The 18,601-nt window shown below is 28.9% G+C and overlaps 1 protein-coding gene across 1 annotated transcript; it reads left to right on the forward strand.

Moving 5' to 3' along the window:
• The first annotated feature begins 12,753 nt into the window (after window positions 1-12,753).
• On the forward strand, window positions 12,754-17,998 carry LOC105780435 (agamous-like MADS-box protein MADS4). The gene is made up of 8 exons (XM_012604765.2): window positions 12,754-13,260; window positions 15,145-15,226; window positions 15,972-16,039; window positions 16,291-16,390; window positions 16,680-16,721; window positions 17,151-17,192; window positions 17,316-17,461; window positions 17,667-17,998. Exons 1-8 carry the CDS (start codon window positions 13,076-13,078, stop codon window positions 17,740-17,742), a joined length of 741 nt encoding a protein of 246 aa, XP_012460219.1. The 5' UTR covers window positions 12,754-13,075; the 3' UTR covers window positions 17,743-17,998.
• Window positions 17,999-18,601: the final 603 nt, after the last annotated feature.

The raw sequence follows: 18,601 nt of genomic DNA on the forward strand, positions 1-18,601 counted from the left end.
CAAATACCCAACCAAAAGCTACTAAGCACAACTAGTTCTTACTATTAAAGTGATGGCATATATTTAAAAAAAAAAAAACCTTAAGCATTCAATTGACATGTAAATCAATTATTATTTGAACAAGATTTATTAGATTTTCCCGTGATAATGACTGTGTGAACCAATAACAATAAAAAATTTATGTTATCACTTTTACTTATGGCAACTAATAGTATTATCAAATTGAATTTGCTAAATATACTAGAACCAAAATTAGACCTATAAAATAATCTATTGGATAAAAGTACTATGGAGTCTTCGTACTAAGAGATAAATTACGTTTTACCCATCTATTAAAAAAAGTTAAGTTAATTTATGCATGTTAAACCAAAAACAAATTGTTAAAAATTTCATCCATTTCTACTACTAAATCCTAATATCTATATGTCGAGTATTGCACCCTTATGTAACTATCTAATTATTACATAAGCTACACTAATTTTAACATATAAATGAATGAATAGAATCTAACTTTTAATATGAATACTTTCATGATACTTTTACGAAAATGTTATGATTTTGTAAAACAAAACTATATAATCCATCATAAAATATAAATAAAAAGATACATACAATGCAATAGATTCCTCGATTTTCGCAAAACCAAATGGAGAACCATAAATATAACCTTAAAATCCCCAACAACTTCAACAAGAAAAACGTGGGTTTCATCAAGAAAAAAGAACCAGTACATTCATTCAACGATGGAGGATATTGACGAATCACTCTGCTTTACTTTTTGGGTTTTCAACCACATACATTTGGTTAATTTACGAAGCCATCCATCGATCGCTATCGAGTGGCCCGATATTTGATTGATGATTTAGGGGTATAGTCTGCAAATTCAAAAGGGCACAGTGTGGCACTGATGATGGTTAGCCATCGCTATCAAAATGGGGGAAAAAGTTAAAGCTTTCTCTGTGTAGTTTTACCCTATTATCATCACACTACTCTACATTGTATCTCGGATTTTATCGGGTTTGAATCTGAACTAGATTTGATTCGAAAGTTTTACGGTTTTACTGATCTTAAAGTGTAGGTAAGTTCGTAATTGTCAAGTGGTTTTTGTAACATAAAATCTAGGGGTGAAAGAAAGAAAAAATTATAAGGCTAGAATTAAATTGTATATTTTTATAAGAGTTAAAATATAATTTTATAATTTTAATAGTTTATATTTGTATTATTTTTTTAAAGATTAAATCAAAATTTTATCATTTTGAGGGTCAAAATATAATTTTACCTTTTTATTAAATTAAAATATTGTAAAACTTAAAAAACCAAAAGTAAAATTTACATTTTAAGGGGTTGGGCCCCTACTAGTCACTCTAGTGCCTCATTTAAATTTTTTTTTTGGATTCGTCCCTGTAGATTATGGGAGTCACGTTTAGATTTGCAACCCTTACTTTGATCCTAGTCGTATTTGTTTGTTGGGCTAAAGGGGATGTGAAGCTTTAATGAGAAAATTCGTATCACTTTTCAATCTATATTAAAAAACTTTGAAGACCAGTTACGAAATATATTTTCATAGAACAAAATCGTGAGACTTTTGAATTAAAATGACTCTAGTTTTAGATCTTGCATATACTAGATTTATGGTACATTTACAATGTTGGTGAAAACAAGTAATTAATAAATTTATAAAAATAATTATATAAATACTAACTATATCTTTAGTTGAGATGAGAATATTGAGAGAATGAAATTTATTATATTTTGGGTTCAAATTTTATTATGTGTAGTTTTTTTTTAAGATTTTATATAGAAACATAAAAAGATAAAATGCCCTCAAAATAATATTTACCCTTTTATAAAATTAAGGTGTTTTTGTAAATTCACAACTGAGTTGAGATTCGGTTGAGGGTGACACCAACTTAATTAGAACTTTAAATATTAGTATAGATATACACAAACATAATGGCAAAGCCGTGGATATAGATAATTAAATGTAAGCCTTTTAGCTTTTGAATAAATGAAAAAAATTACATTTTTGGCCCCTCCAAAGAAATTAATAGTGCAATTTAAGGTTTTTTCAACCAAAAATTTATAATTATATTTTGGCCCCTAAATAAAAATTTGGGGTTCGCCTTCGTATATATGTCATAATGAATTTTTAACATTAGTGAATTTCTCCTCATTTGCCTGTGATTTTTCCCAATAAGGGTTTTACATGTAAAATCTTTGTGTTTTTATTTTCTTTTTTATTGCTTTGCAATCATTCTTATTGCCATTATTGACATTAGTATAACAAACTGGTATCAGAGCTTTTGGGTTGCTTATCTCAGTCACGGTAATGGCTACATTGAAGTATGATATTTTGCTATTAGATTGCAACACTAGATTCATGTTGTAGTAGGTAATAATGTAGGCAATTATTACGCAGATGGATTTAGACGATACCTTACTAGGGGTAGATAAAATGCCTTCAACATTGACGCCTGAAGAAAAGCAGCGTAATGATCGAAAGACCCTTTCGCAATTACATCTGCATCTATCGAATGAAATTCGACAGGACATGTTGAAGGAGAAGATTGATGATGTGTTATGGGTGAAGTTGGAGCAACTATGCATATTGTAAACCTTAACTATCAAGTTGCATATGAAGCAACGCCGTTATTCTCATCGTTTGGAAGAAGGTACATCTTTGGTAGAACACTTAATTATGTTTAAAGAAGGTTAATTCTGTTTTGTTCGTTTCCCCGGTCTTATTTGACCTTTAGAGATACAATTTTGTATAGTCGTGAATCTTTCACAATTGATGAAGTCAATGATACCTTAGCTTTATATGATAAGATGAAACATCTTGTGGCTGGATCCGACTCTTAGGGAGAGGGTCTCATTATTCGTGGGAGACAATAATGAAATACTGGTGATAATCATAGGAGGACACATGAACGAAATCCTAGCAGTAAATTTAAAGGTAGATCGAAATCTTTAAATAGAGGTAAAACCTGTAATTTTTGTAAAAAGAAATAACATATTAAGTCTGAGTGTTATAAGTTGTAGAATAAGATCAAAAGGGAGGTTACGAATCAAAAGGGAAAATAACCAGAAAAATCTGATTAAGCTGATGTAGTAGAAGACTACAGCGATGGTGAACTCCTAGTTGCTCTATTGGCAACTCTAAAGTAAGGAAGAAGTAAGTGAGGAGTGGATCCTCGATTCTGATTGCATTTTCTATATAAGTCCTAATTAGGATTGGTTTACAACATATGAAACAATGTTTGAAGGTGTTGTTTTGATGAGAAATAATGCTTCATTTAGAATTGTAGGCATTCGCATAATCAAAATTAATATGTTCGATGGAGCTGTTAGAACACTTATTGACGTACGACATGCACCGAAATTGAAGAGAAATTTGATTCCTTGAGTACTCTTGATTCAAAAGGGTACAAGTACACAGCTGAAAGTGGATTTCTAAAGATTAGCAATTATTCTCTTGTCTTGGTGAAAGGGCAAAGAAAGACTGCCAAGTTATACATTTTGCAGGGTTCAACAGTTACAAGTGATGCAACCGTTGTTTCCTCTTCCTTATCAAATGATGATGTTACTAGACTTTAACATATGTGTCTGGGGCATATGAGTGAGAACGGCATGACAGAATTAAGAAAAAGAGGACTTTTTGATGGATAAGGCATTAGTAAACTGAAGTTCTGCGAGCATTGTATTTTTGGGAAATTAAAGATAGTTCGATTCACCAGAAGAATCCATAACATGAAGGGAACACTAGATTATATTCATTATAATCTCTGGAGACCATTTAGAGTGCATTTTGGGAGTGGCGCTAATTATATATGCTAATGATCATTGATGATTTTTCTAGAAAAGTTTAGGCATTCTTCCTGAAGCAGAAAAGTGATGTGTTGTCCACATTTAAGGATTGAAAGACTATGATCGATAAGTAGAGAGGAAAACAGATAAAACACCTCTAGACAGATAATGGCTTGGAATTTTATTTTGATGAGTTTAATGAATTGTGGAAATTCGAAGGGATCGTGAGATACTTAACAGTTTGCTGTACTCCACAGTAAAATGGTATTGCGAAACAAAAGAATAGAAAAATAATGAAAAAGTTTGATGCATGTCGTTGAATTCTTGTTTACCGAAGTCATTTTCGGCTAAAGTGGCCTCTACAACATGTTTTCTGATTAACCGGTCTCTGTCCATTGTCGTTGAGAAAAAGACTCCACAAGAGGTATGGTCTGGTACTCTTGCTGATTATTTCGATTTGAAAATTTTTAGGTGTCCCACGTATGCTCATGTCGATAATGGTAAATTGGTGCGTAAATCTATTAATGTATTTTTCTTGGATATAAGGCTGGTGTTAAAGGATATAAATGATGGTGTCCTGAAACTAGGAAAGTTGTAATTAACAAAGATGATATTTTTTATGAAACTGCTATGCTGGATAACTTACCTCTTAAAGACTTTTCTGATAAAGACCAGCAGAGATCAAACACACATATGAAGCAGGTGAAGCTTCAGATTGATCTAGGATCTACAATAGAGTCTACCCCTCAGGTTAGTACAAAAACTCAAAATAGAGTTCTTTTTTCACCATAGTTAGTGCCATAATATTCTATTGTTAAGAATAGACTTAGTAGATAAATTAAACCTCCAAAGAGGTTTGCTGAGGCTAATTTAGTTATTTATGCTTGGAATGTGGCTAAAGATATAATGTAAATTAAGAGTCGTTTACTTATTCTGAGACAGTTAGTTGTGAAAATTCAGGCAAGTGGATGATTGCTAGGCAATAAGAGATGAAATCACTTCATAAGAGTAGTACATGGAACCTAGTGAAGCTTCCTAAGGGTAAAAAGACTATTTGGTGTAAATGTGTGTTCAAGAAGAAATAGGGACTCCAAGAGTTGAAGAACCTAAGTTTAAAGCAAGGTTGGTTGTAAAAGGTTACAGTTAGATTCCAAATGTAGACTTCACAAATGTGTTTTCTCTAATTGTTGCGCATAGTTTGATTCAAGCCTTGCTTGGTATCGTGGCCATACATGATTTGGAGCTTAAACAGTTAGATGAGAAAACAACATTTTTGCATGGAGAAGTTGAGGATGAGATTTACATGCAACAACCAAAGGGTTTCTTAGTCTTAGGAAATGAGGACTATGTTTGCTTGCTGAAAAAGTCTCTTTATGATCTGAAATAGTTACTTAGGCAGTAGTGATACAAGAGGTTTGATTCATTTATTACTACTTCTGATTTCGAAAGAAGCAGTTTTGATAGTTGTGTTTATTTTAAGAATAGTAGTGATGGTTCATCTATAAATCTACTTCTTTATATTGATGACATGTTGATAGTAGCCAAAGATAAATAAGAGATAAGAAAAGTCAAAGCCCAGCTTAGTAAATAATTTGGAATGAAATTTTGGGAGCAGCAAAGAAGATACACGAAATGAAGATTCTCATAGATAGAAAAACATGTAAATTGTACCTAAGTCAGAAAAGGTACATTGAGAAAGTTCTTTGCAAGTTCAATATGCAGAGTGCTAAGTCTATTAGTACTCCATTAACAACCCACTTCAGACTTTCATTGCCCTTGTCTCCACAATCAGATGATGAGATTGATTACATGCCATATGTTCTATATTCTAGTGCTGTGGGATCTCTCGTGTATGCTATGGCTTGCTCACGTCCAAATTTATCATATGCAGTTAGTAGCTACATAACGAAACTCGGTAAGGAACACTGGAAAATAGTTTAGTGGATTTTCAGATACTTACGAGATACTACTGATGTTTGCTTACAATTTGAAAGAACTAGAGATGGAGTTGTCGGTACGTTAATTCTGATTTTGCTAGAGACCTTGATAAAATAAAGTTTCTCACAAGGTACGTCTTTACTATTGGGGGTTGGGCCATCAACTGGAAAGCCACTTTATAGAATACAATTGCTTTGTGTACTAATGAAGCCGAGTACGTGGCGATTACTGAGGCTTGTAAAGAAACTATTTGGTTAAAGAGACTTTTTGGTGAACCCAATAAAGACCTTCATATTAGTATAGTGTTTTGTGATAGTCAGAGTGTCATCTTCCTTACAAAGGATAAAATTTTTCGTGAGAGAACAAAGCACATTGATGTTCGGTATCATTTTGTGTGTGATATTATTGCTTGTAGTGATATTGTTTTGAACAAAGTTAGCACTCATGATAATCCTGCAGATATGATGATTAAGTCATTTCTTATTGCTAAGTTTGAGCATTGCTTGGACTTGGTCTATGTTCATTATTGAAGAATATCCCTTAAGGGGTTTGTGAAAGAAGTGGAGAACTTATTTGTCGAGAATTTGTGTCAAGGTGGAGATTGTTCCTACTCTGCCCGTATTTTTCCGATAAGGGTTTTCCACGTAAAATCTGTGTGTTCTTATTTTCTTTCTTATTTCTTTGTGATAATTCCTATTGCAATTATTGGCGTTAGTAGAACAATTTAAATACAAGTTTAGGATATTACATGAATTATGTAGTTTAAAGTTTTTATTATTTCAATTGCATCCAACTCGATCCAAGCCAAAAACAAGTTCTTTATATATATATATATATATATTCATGTTTATATATTTTTGTTATGTGGATGTTGACTCTTTCAAGAGAAGTCTTCGAAGTGTCATCTGTTCGAAGGCAAAAGACCTTTCAATAGGTTGATATTGCCCTCGATTAAAGTTTTATCCCTCAACTCTAATGAGAGGCCGATTGCCTAAGGCGGTGGATTCAACCAAGTGAAAGTGCCTTGTCAAGTCAAACTATGTGTCATGTTTGCACTTTGTAAGGTTTGAGCCTATATCTTATAGTATATAGGGTAATTTCAGTTGCTACCACTTGGATTACCCAAGTGATACCATAGTTGCCCATACAACATGGCTCAAACCCTTATAAAGCACAAATGCTCACATTTTGTTGTACTCGTCGCCTTAGGTATTGAGACTCATAAAAAAATCAAAAGATAAAACTTCGATTGAAAATAATATCAATTTATTAGAGAGTTTATCAATTCTAGATAAACATCACTTCGAATTTTTTTTTTCAAATAAGTCAAAAATGCTCCGAAAAATTTTCAAGTCTCTAAACTAAATAATAGTGATTTTTATAGGTATTGCCTAGTATTGCATCATTGAACTACGTTCATTATAATGACTCCAAACTTAGCTTTCATAGAGGAACCCACTTTGTGTCACGAGGCCATTATCATGTTTCTAAAATTTTGCTTCACTCTTTCAATAAAATTAAATATAACCAATCGAATTGGTTAAATAATAAAAATCAATAATAGATTCAATTCAAATATTATTTAAAAATTAAAAAAACAAATTATTAAAAATTAAAGTTTTATTTGGTAAGTTAAACAAATTTAAATACATAATTTAAGTAAGGATAAGTGGGTTTATTTTATTTTCTTTAAAAATGATCATCTAATTTACTAACAGCTAATAAAATTTTATGCTATCAGTACAACAAATATTAAAAAAAATTGAACCAATTACAAGAAATCAATTCAATTGAACAAAAGTCAAATTGCTCTTTAATTTGAGGATAACTTTTCCTCAAAAATAACATATTTTTCAAAATTTTGTTGGTTTCTTATATTTGCCAATGTTGTGAGCAAATTGGACAAGCACCCCAAAATTGACATACAAAATAACAAATTATAAATAAAAAATGTCTTTTAAATATAAAATATTTTAAATAATACAAATATTACAATATATTATAGTCCAAATAATTTATATAAATAGTAAAGAAAACTAGTTAAAATTTTGTTATGTGTCTTATTTTAAATAAATTTTAATATACACAAAAAAATTATTATTTTTCTTTGATATGTGAATATTGCTTATCTAATTTTTGTTTTTTTTGCTAAGGTGATGGTTTATTATTAATAAAGACATGTTGCTTATCTAATTGAGCTTTGTTTGGCCTTATTAGGCATAACAAAACTAAATGTTGAACTTATTTTAGGTCATATTAGCTCAACTTGAATAATTATATATATGATTTAAAATGGAATTGAACATAAACAATAAAGTTCTGAATCCAATTATACAAAAATAGAGGAGGTATGTCGATTCTGAATAGAATTTAAAAATTTGATTCAATCGGTTTGAATTTAAACTCGATTTGATTATAAGAACACATTTAAATTAAATCCAAATTAAAACTTAGGATAAGTTTGGATAGGCGATGTGTTTATCTGCGGTTAGTGTAAAATCAGCGGTGTTGGTGAGATTAGATACTGCAGCGATATTGTAGTATGAGACAAAAAGTAAGCTAAATATATCGCATCGCACCCCACCGCCCATCCAAACCCACCTTTAGTCAAACTTGAACTCAAATTGAATTGAACAAAAAACAATTTAAACTTAAAAAAAGCCTAAACCTAAAATAATTTGAACTCACAATGATATAATCTGAAAAATTCAAGCCTTAAATCCAAATAATTGGACCTTAAATAGAATAACATGGACACAAAACAACCTAAATCTCTTAATGTTTTGAATAGAAAATCACCTTAAATTTTAAAATCTAAATTAATCTGACTCAAAATCAATCCAACCCGTAAAATTGCATTCTTATTCAAATGTTCTCATATACCCTTTCTTTTCTCTCTCTATTTAATGTGGGATTGAAGCACCCTATTTGGGTATTCATTTTCATATTATTTATTACATTATATGTAATGTTATTTATGTTTGGAAAATTTTGGTCAATTGTCAAATGTCATGAGGCAATGACATGAGTTAACATTGAACTTGTCCCCTAAGCAATTCATGTGTTGAAAACCAAAGTTGTGTTAATATGTCACATTTCAAGACTTTTAACGTTGTAGTGTTCCAAATTTTCATAGTCACTTCTTACGGGTCAAAAGGGCAAAAAACAACACAAAAACCAAACTTGTAAAACACCTCATCAATGTCCCTTGAATTAACTTTCACCCTTTATCAATGTCTATTGACTTCAACGATAAAAAATCTAATGTTGGTAGACACTTTGATTTATTGTAAACGAAAAAAATTATGTTGGTAGAATTTAACCTCTATTTAAAAGTCTAATCCAATTCAACTCAAGATTTAGTTGAAATCCAATGTAATTATTGAAGGATTTTACCAAAACGAGAAAAACACTTTTATTGTGAATAGAAAAAACTACATTGGTAGAACTTTATCTCTGTTTAAAAGTCCAACCCAACTCAACTCGAGATTTAGTTCAAATTCAATGACCAAAATGAGAAAAACACTTTTACCTTTTATTGTGAATGGAAAAAACTACATCAGTAGAACTTTACCTCGGTTTAAAGTCCAATCCAACTCAACTCAAGATTTAATTGAAATCTAATGTAATTATTGAAGGATCTCACGAAAATAAGAAAAACACTTTTACTCCGTTAAAAAAATAAACAATCACATTTTATTGTCAATAAAATAAAATAAAATATTTTGTTCAAATTCAATTAAATTCAGATAATTATTCTTGTACAGATGTAGATAGAATATCCAACTTGTATGGACAAAGCAAATGGTATGGTAAAGTAAACTTCATTAATGCACCTTCTCTCCTTTTGGTGAATACTTATATTCAACAAAAATGGCTTAATTAATCATTTTCTTGACCATGACCAAATTGTTCATAAACAAATCCAACAATGTTAAGTCAATTTCACATTAAAAGAACAATGTGTATATATATATATATACATATTTATTTTTACACTATGAAATTAGGAATCTTTTTAGGATGGTCTATGGGCCAAAGATATTCAATTATAACACAATTGAGGCAAACAACCATATCAATTATCCATGCTTGTTTGGGTAATGCAAGTAATTAACATGAGTCCTACTAACATGCTTGTTAATAGCTAAAGAGTCAACATCTTCTAAATTTTAAAGTTCTTTATATATATAAAATTTATTCAATTAGTTAATCAATGTTTTCTAAATCAGATCGGTGGTTGAATTAATCAAGTCATTAGTTCTTGATGCGATTGAATTGATTAGAAAATATTAAAATTTAAAATAAATAAATTTAAAAATTCGATTCAACCATTCAGTCGATTTAGACTACGTTGTAGTTCGTTGACAAAAAAATGTATTAAAGAAAGTCTATTTCTGTTAATCACATCATAAATTTGTGCAAGTTTTATTTGTATAAGTAAATTTATTGATTTTAATTTATTTCATAAACTAGGAAGAAGAAAAAAGATGGTACTTATTGAGTTACTTCTCTTCTTAATTAGTTAGTTAACATAGGATGGTTGGATCATTGAATTCAAAATGGTTATTGATAAAGTGGGTGAAACCAAATTAAGAGAAATTAAGTGATGAATTAAAAGGAAAAAATTATTGAATGAATGTATAAATACCTACAAGTATTCATTAAAGGGTGGGTTAGTCCTAAGCTTGAAATCTCGTTCGATATTTTGCAAGATTTAAATAGAAAGATTAAGCCTACAAAATTGCTTAAATAATAAAATTATGTTCGTTTAAAACATGAATTTAGCTTAGTTCTAATATTAAAGGTTTGAGCTTGGTCGATTTGATTAGTCTTTTAATTATGTAGTATATTGGTTTATTTTAGATTTATATATATTATAATTTATATCATATAAAAAATTAAATCTATAATAATACAAAATACTAAAATGTAAGCATGTTCAATTATCTATATTTAAAATTTTAATAAAATATAACCATCTTAATTTTTTTTAAAGTATGGGTGATTATAAAATATAAATGGGCTTGAGAAGGCAAAAATGTGCTAAAACAAAGATTTTTAGAACTATATTGATGGTCAGCCCAGTTAGACCACCGGTTCTCGATTTAATCAGTTTGTCTGATTCAATCTAATAAATTACTAAAAAAGAAAAAATAGAAAAAAAGGGTTAACTGCCAGTTCAACCAATTTTTAGTTTGGTTCAATCGACTTATGGGTTAATCAATCCAATTCCTTATTTCGCATCAATATCGAAGTCCGTTTTTTATCCAACCGGTCCAATCCGATTCTAAAAATAGTGGCTAAAACTATATATCGGTCTAGCCCAAACTCGAGATGTTGAAATAAGACTTCAAGACCTAAAGCATTTAACGTAAGACATTTTCAATAATCATGATTTTCAATATTTGAATTTGTGCTCTCCTTTTTAAAAAAAAATAAGATTAACCAACAATTTACATAGATTACACAAAAAAATTATCAATTGATGTTCAGTTCGGTTATTAAATTTAATATATTTTCGATTAAGATATTAATTAAATGTATTAATTTCATTTTCAATTTCACAATTTAAAACAAACTAATTTCCTTTTTTATATATAATTTATCGATAATCACAAATTTTCAAAAAAAAAAAAAACCCATCTGAATCGTACCGATATTACCTCATAAAAATGGGAGGAACCTTTAAGGGGCTATTTTGTAAATATAAGGGAACATAAGAAAGTTCATCTTGATTAAGGTTAAGTCAAATGACCGAAGAAAGCCCAAAATTAGTCACTGTGGGTTATCAGAAATCTCTCTGCTTTCACCACTGACCGACACGTAGCACTGCATTTATTGATTAATGTTCCCATCTTCTCATTTCCACCGTTGGATCATCCAGGTCCAACCGCTGACATTATGTAAACTGTACGAAATCAGGAACCGATATCAGTCAAACAAGGTCAAATATTGTTGTCAGTCCCTATACTTTTGGGAAGCTTGAGTTTTAGCCCATGTAATTAAAAAAAAGTTAAAAATTCAAAAAACCAGGTTTAATCATCAACTCCCTTAGTTTTTTTAAAATATCAAATTTTACTTTTGAAATTGATTTAATTGGATGGGATATTGTTGATAAATTTTTATAGAAAATACTAATTACATCAACAATTGGATTAAAGTTTTAAATTGAAAAATAAAAGTGTTTCCTTTTAAAAATATTAAGTACGAGGACTAAATCTTGAGGTACAAAGATTAATAATATATTTTCACAAAAAATCAACCATAGGTAACTCTGATTTGGGTTTTAATTTTTTTAAACCGAGCTAATCTAAATCGAATTTAATCAATTTTATTTATTTATTGTGATTGAATTAAAGTATTCTTAATATCTGATTTATGATTCATAAAAGACTAATCATTTCAAGGTTCATGTCTGTCCCTCTTTATACTATTTTATTTTCAAGATTTGAACACGAGTTTTTCCTCTTTGCACCAAATACTTATTGATATTTTTTATTTTCAATGAAAATACCCTTTACATTTGGTTCAATACAACTATATTAATTTACTCAAATATATGCTATAATTTCTGCTTAAATAAATCAAATAGAATACATTCAATTATTACTCTAACATAATTATAAAAAATAATCAAATCAAAAACTGCAACTTGAATTGGTTTTCGATTTTCTTTATAAAGACAAATGTACTCATCCGTTTTACAATTTGAATCTAATTTTGATTGGGTCGAAATGTGATATTCAGGTAAAATTGTCCCAACTATGATAACTTTAGGATTCAAACTCAGTACAAATAAAAACTAAGAATCAACCCTATCGAGTTTTCAACTTAAAAATACACGCTATTATCTTTATAAAACAATGCTATGAACCAACTAAATTAAACCCGAGTTCATATTTCACCTTGTCTTCATTGCCAATCTTTTAAGTATGCTATTATAAATAACCTTTTATTAGTGTGTTAAACAAAGAAAAAGATCTTATGAGTTGTTTAACTTTAGATCACAAACCAGTACTATTTTTTCTTTTTTAAATTTCATTTCATTTTCATTTTCCCATAATTATTTTAGAATGTTTTTAGATAATCCTAGATTCTAATGAAGTTCTTAGCTCAAGAATATCTTTAAAAAAAACTCTCCAAAGAAGATAAATAGAGAAAAAAAGTATCATTAAACACCTTCACCAACAAGAACCAAAAAAAAAAAAAAAAAACAGGTGAAATCCCTTTTTCTTTTGGTCTCAAAACAATTCAAAAGGGAAAGATTGTTGGTTTTAGGGTTTGGGTTCTCATTGATTTTTAGTGAAAAAATTATAAAAAAAAAATTATGGGAAGAGGTAGGGTTGAACTTAAGAGGATTGAAAACAAGATCAACAGGCAAGTCACTTTTGCAAAGAGAAGAAATGGTCTTTTGAAGAAAGCTTATGAGCTTTCTGTTCTTTGTGATGCTGAAGTTGCTCTCATCATCTTCTCCAATAGAGGAAAGTTGTACGAATTTTGCAGCAGCTCAAGGTATATACATACATACATACATACATACATACATACATACATACACACATACACATGCATATTCATATGTGTGTGTATCATTAAAAAAAAAACTAAAAACCCTTTTTTTCCTCTTAGATTCTTTGTTGTTTTTCTTGAGGAGAAATTTTAAGTTTTTGATTTTTTTGGGTGTTTTGATGAAATGTGTAGGTGTTTATAGGAGGGACTAAAGTGCTCATCTTATTTTTGATGTTAGATCTGAAACCCTAAACTATATAAAAAGATCTTACTTTTTAAATATTTCATTCTAATTTCATGTATTTGCTCTTCATTTTAAGTTTAAAAGTTTCTGTCTTTGATCTAAAATTGAAGAAAACTTAAAGATCTGTTCATATCTTTGCTTTGAAATTCTTTTTTTAAAGCTAATTCATGAATGATTTAAAAAAAAAGGATTTCTCTTGTTCTATCATATATTTGTTCTGAATTTCATGAATGATTTTTTTAAAAGGGTTTTCTCTTTTTTTCTTCATATATTTGCTTTGAGATTCATGAATGAATTTTTTTTTTCAAAAAGGATTTCTCTTGTTTTATCATATATTTGTTTTGAATTTCATGAATGATTTTTTAAAAGGGTTTTCTCTTCTTCTTTTCTCCATATATTTGCTTTGAGATTCATGAATGAAACTATTTTTTAAAAGGTTTCTCTTGTTTTTCATATTTTGTTTTGAAATTCATGAATGAAATTATTAAAAAGAAGGTTTTCTCTTGTTTTTGTTCATATCTTTGTTCTGAAATTCATGAATAAAATTACTAAAAGAGGGTTTTCTCTTGTTTTTCCATATATTTGCTTTGAAATTCATGAATGAAATTATTTTAAAAAGCGTTTTCTCTTGTATTTTCTTTCACATATTTGCTTTGAAATTATTTTTACAAAAGGGTTTCTCTTGTTTTTTTTCATATATTTGTTTAGAAATTCATGAATGAAATTATTAAAATAAAGGGTTTTCTCCTCTCTCTCTCTCTCTCTCTTTTCTTTTCTTTTCAGTTCTTAAATCACTATATAAAAAAAAACATGGCCATCTTCCATCTTTGTTAAGCTTCTTAGGGTTTTATTTACTCTTTTTCGACTGAAAATCTAGTCTTTTTTTTTTTTTAATCTTTGTTGTGATTGTGAAAAGTTAAAAAAAAAGAAGCAAGTTTGAAAATCAAACAGACAAAAATCCATTGGATCTTTGTAATAAAAGCAACAAAGCTCAATGTTTTCTTCTGATCCAATCAAGTAGTTTCAGATGTCATTTATCAAATCAAGCAGCGAAGACAAACGAGACATTTTAGTACTGTGTCGGATTTCCTACACAAACGAACTTCCTTTTTATTTTGTTCATTTATTGTTTCCTGAAATTTGTTTCAATTATCAGTTGAAAAGTGGATAAATGGAGAAATCTCCATGAAATGCCTATGGGTTCTTTTAGGGTTTTGGTTTTTCAGGGTATTCAAGCTTTAACTCTTTATATAAACATGACCCAAGCTGATAAAGATAGGTTAAAAAATACCCGAACTCGAATATGATCCAACCTTTGAATTTATTTATTACGATTGTTATTTTTGCGATAAATTTACAAGTGCTATTTTGCTCCTTTGTTTATGGAATAGTTATTATGATATTGATTATGTCTGCAACCATAATAAACACAGTACGATGTTGATGAAGCATGGATGTTCATCATTTGATTAAGAGTTGTATAATTGTAGTTTTAGGATTTATCTTTGCAAAACAATATTGTTCCGCTTATAAAGAAACATTGAATGTTGTAATTTTAACTATATAGTTGTGATTAATGTTGTACTAATTGATTTTTTTATATCCTTAATTTTAACTAAAATTTACCTCAAATAATATTGTAGCATGATCAAAACATTGGAGAGGTACCAAAAATGCAACTATGGAGCTCCTGAGCCAAACGTGTCATCTAGGGAGGCTGCTTTGGTAACATCTAAACTCCATAACTTCATATATATGTATGTATATGTATATCACATTTAAAAAGTAAATACAATTTTTATTAAATGCAATTATAACTTAGGGTTATAATGTTTGGTAGAGTCGAAATAATATTTTCTTTAACTAAACTTTGAGTACGATAATATTTAAGTTCTGACAGTATGTTTGGATTGAGGTAAGAGGAGAAACAGTTAAGTAACTTAACGAAAAGGATTCTTCGTTCCCTTGTTTGGATAATGTATAATATTTTACTTCTATTTTTTTACATTGAAATTTCTTGGATTAATATATTGAAACTATCTAAATAAAAATAAATATATTCTTTTAAGTATAAAAAAATTTAAAGATATTTAATCAACAAGTGATTGAGTGTAATTGTAATGCATTGCACCTCCAAGGGAAGAACGTAGGTTCAAAACTTGGAGACAACATTGTTAGGAGAGGCAGCCACGAACCTGAACATGGATCGTAAAACGAACATGCATAATATGAAAAAAATTAAAAATATCAAGTATGAGTCTCTTTTTTATTCCATTCGCAACCTTTAAAAAATGTTATGTGTGCTTTTAAAAAAAAAAAATTTTATTATGCTCTTATAAAACACTTATCAACTCTATAACTTAGTTTGTAAAGTTTAAAAACTTCACTAATAGTATACCAAATATTTTCCCATTAAATATTTCATTCTTTAGACATGTTGTAAATGCATTTTCATGGTGTGCCTATGTAGGAATTAAGCAGTCGACAGGAATATTTGAAGCTTAAAGCACGTTACGATGCCTTACAAAGGTCCCAAAGGTGAGTTACAATTGTAATGAACGAAATTCGTAGTTTATTCGATTATGTTAAAACAAATATAAAAATGAGTATCGGATATGAGTATATATATACAATATAGATATGTTTAAATTTTTATGAGCCATTTTTAGACATTTGAAGGATTTTTAAAGATTGTGTCTGATAAAAGTTTCGAACATAAGTACTTTAAGAAAAACAAAGAATCAAGATATTTGATTTCGTTAATTATTATTATTTGATTGATTTATTAGGAATTTACTAGGAGAAGATTTGGGACCTTTGAGCAGCAAAGAGCTCGAGTCACTTGAGAAACAACTTGATTCATCATTGAAGCTAATCAGATCAACACGGGTAATTTTAACTATCTATACCATATATAATGTGCTTAATTGAGTTGGTATCACAAGTTAATCGGATGTTAACTAAATTAAAAATGATTAGAAATTTTCTTTACAAAGTAATAAAACATGAATGATTCGAACTTGAAATAACCTAAATTGAAATCGACCCCAAAAATTTTAATTTGATAGATTTATCTTGTAAAATGATGAAATTTAAGTTATTTTAAATGTTTGTTTCCCAGTTTTCTATTGTGACTTTAATTGCATATCTGATTTGACTAAATATCGTGTTGTTGTAGACCCAATACATGCTTGATCAGCTCAATGATCTCCAAAGAAAGGTATGCCATTAATTATCTTTGATTAATTAATTACAACACTTAATTTTTAAATCATTGCTCTCAATTTCAGCAGGAGGCTTAATTCAAACCATAGAAACTTGTTTGGCTTTTTTTGATAAGCGATGCATTTATATGTGATTAATGTAAAAATAACAGTAGTGTAAAATTTGATATTATAGTGTGAGATAAAAAGAAAGTTAAACACACAGTATTGGAAGTAAACGTCCATCCAAAAAGACTCTTTATCTGATACGAGACTGTTTAATGTAATTGAATCAATGATTTTATCGACATTTATCTGTATAGGACGTTTATTCTCATTTACTTATATGTTTTTATGGAATGAAATGAATTTATGAAAAAAAACCAATCTCTCTCTCTCTCACCATTGAAAATATATTTATTTGTTTATTTTTCCTTCTCATGCAGGAACATCTTCTTAATGAAGCCAATAAGACCCTAAAACAAAGGGTAAGCTTTATTTATTTATACTTTTTAAAATATTTTTAGGGTTTAGAATTAGAATTGAAGATCATTATCTGGATTTAAAAAATATCAAAACTAAATATTATGGTTGGAATCGATTTATTATAGTTGGTGGAAGGGTACCAAGTAAACTCGTTACAATTGAATCCAAATGCAACGGAAGACGTCGGCTATGGCCGTCAACAGGTTCATCATCAGCCTCATGGCGATGCCTTCTTCCATCCACTGGACTGTGAGCCAACTTTACAAATCGGGTACGTAAATTTTGATTCCGTTTCAAAGAACAGAATGCTTGATCGAATTGAATTTGTTCGATTCATTGGTTTCTACATCATAAATATTCATTTTCTAAACGGACTTAATTTATTTACCTTCCCATATTTTAAGTCAATTTTCTGGTTTGAATCGATAATACGATTCATGAATAAGTCTAAATCGGTTAATTTCTTTTAATTACAGATATCAGCATGATCCAATGTCAGTGGTGACTGCAGGGCCAAGTGTGAATAATTATATGACAGGTTGGTTACCATAGCATATATATCTCTATATATCTATATAAAGAAGAAGAAACCATGGGTATGGATTTCTTCATAAGAAACTTATTTTATGTTGTTGTATGAAACAAAAGAAATATGTAATGCCATGGATTTATTATTATTATTATTATTGTAACTTTGTGCTTTTAATTAGGATGCACTATAACAAACTCCATCTGTGTGAGCTATAAAGTGCATCTTTCTTTGAACAATTTAATTTGTTGTTAAGAGATTAATGTTTTATTTTGCTTATTTATTACTTATAATTAATCCTTTCTTTAGATGGAAGAATTACAATAATATGAAGAGGATTTACTTATATCGGTGTACAACTTGAGTAGTTTTAATAATTCGGTCGTTATATTTCAGTAGTGTATTCATGTAGATCATGCATGTCAATTTTGATATAAATTTAAAATTTCTAACTATTCATTTTATGTAAAAAAATTTAATCAGTTAAATGTTATTGATATAGATGATATTCTAGATCGATATGATAGAGATATTGGATCAATTTAAAATTTACATGCATTACTAGTACAAATAACTTGAAAAATTTAATGATTGAATCGTTAAAATATTGCTCATATAAAATGTACGAAAAAATGTAAAACCATAAATTTTATACCAATGTAAATAGATACTTTTCTATATATTAATTAATGGTTATTTCATTTAGGGTCGAATTTTGAGATTTATATTTAATGCATTCTCAAATTTTTAAAAAAAACCAAAGTTCAACCTCAGATATAAATCCACTAACTTCCTTAATTTATTCTTTCTATTGTCTTTTAAACGATAGGAGTATTTCAGTAAAATTGATTATTTTGAGAAAATAAGTCATTATGTTTCACT

The sequence above is a fragment of the Gossypium raimondii genome, chromosome 4 (genome assembly GCF_025698545.1).
Source record: "Gossypium raimondii isolate GPD5lz chromosome 4, ASM2569854v1, whole genome shotgun sequence".
In the NCBI taxonomy this organism is placed as follows: domain Eukaryota; kingdom Viridiplantae; phylum Streptophyta; class Magnoliopsida; order Malvales; family Malvaceae; genus Gossypium; species Gossypium raimondii.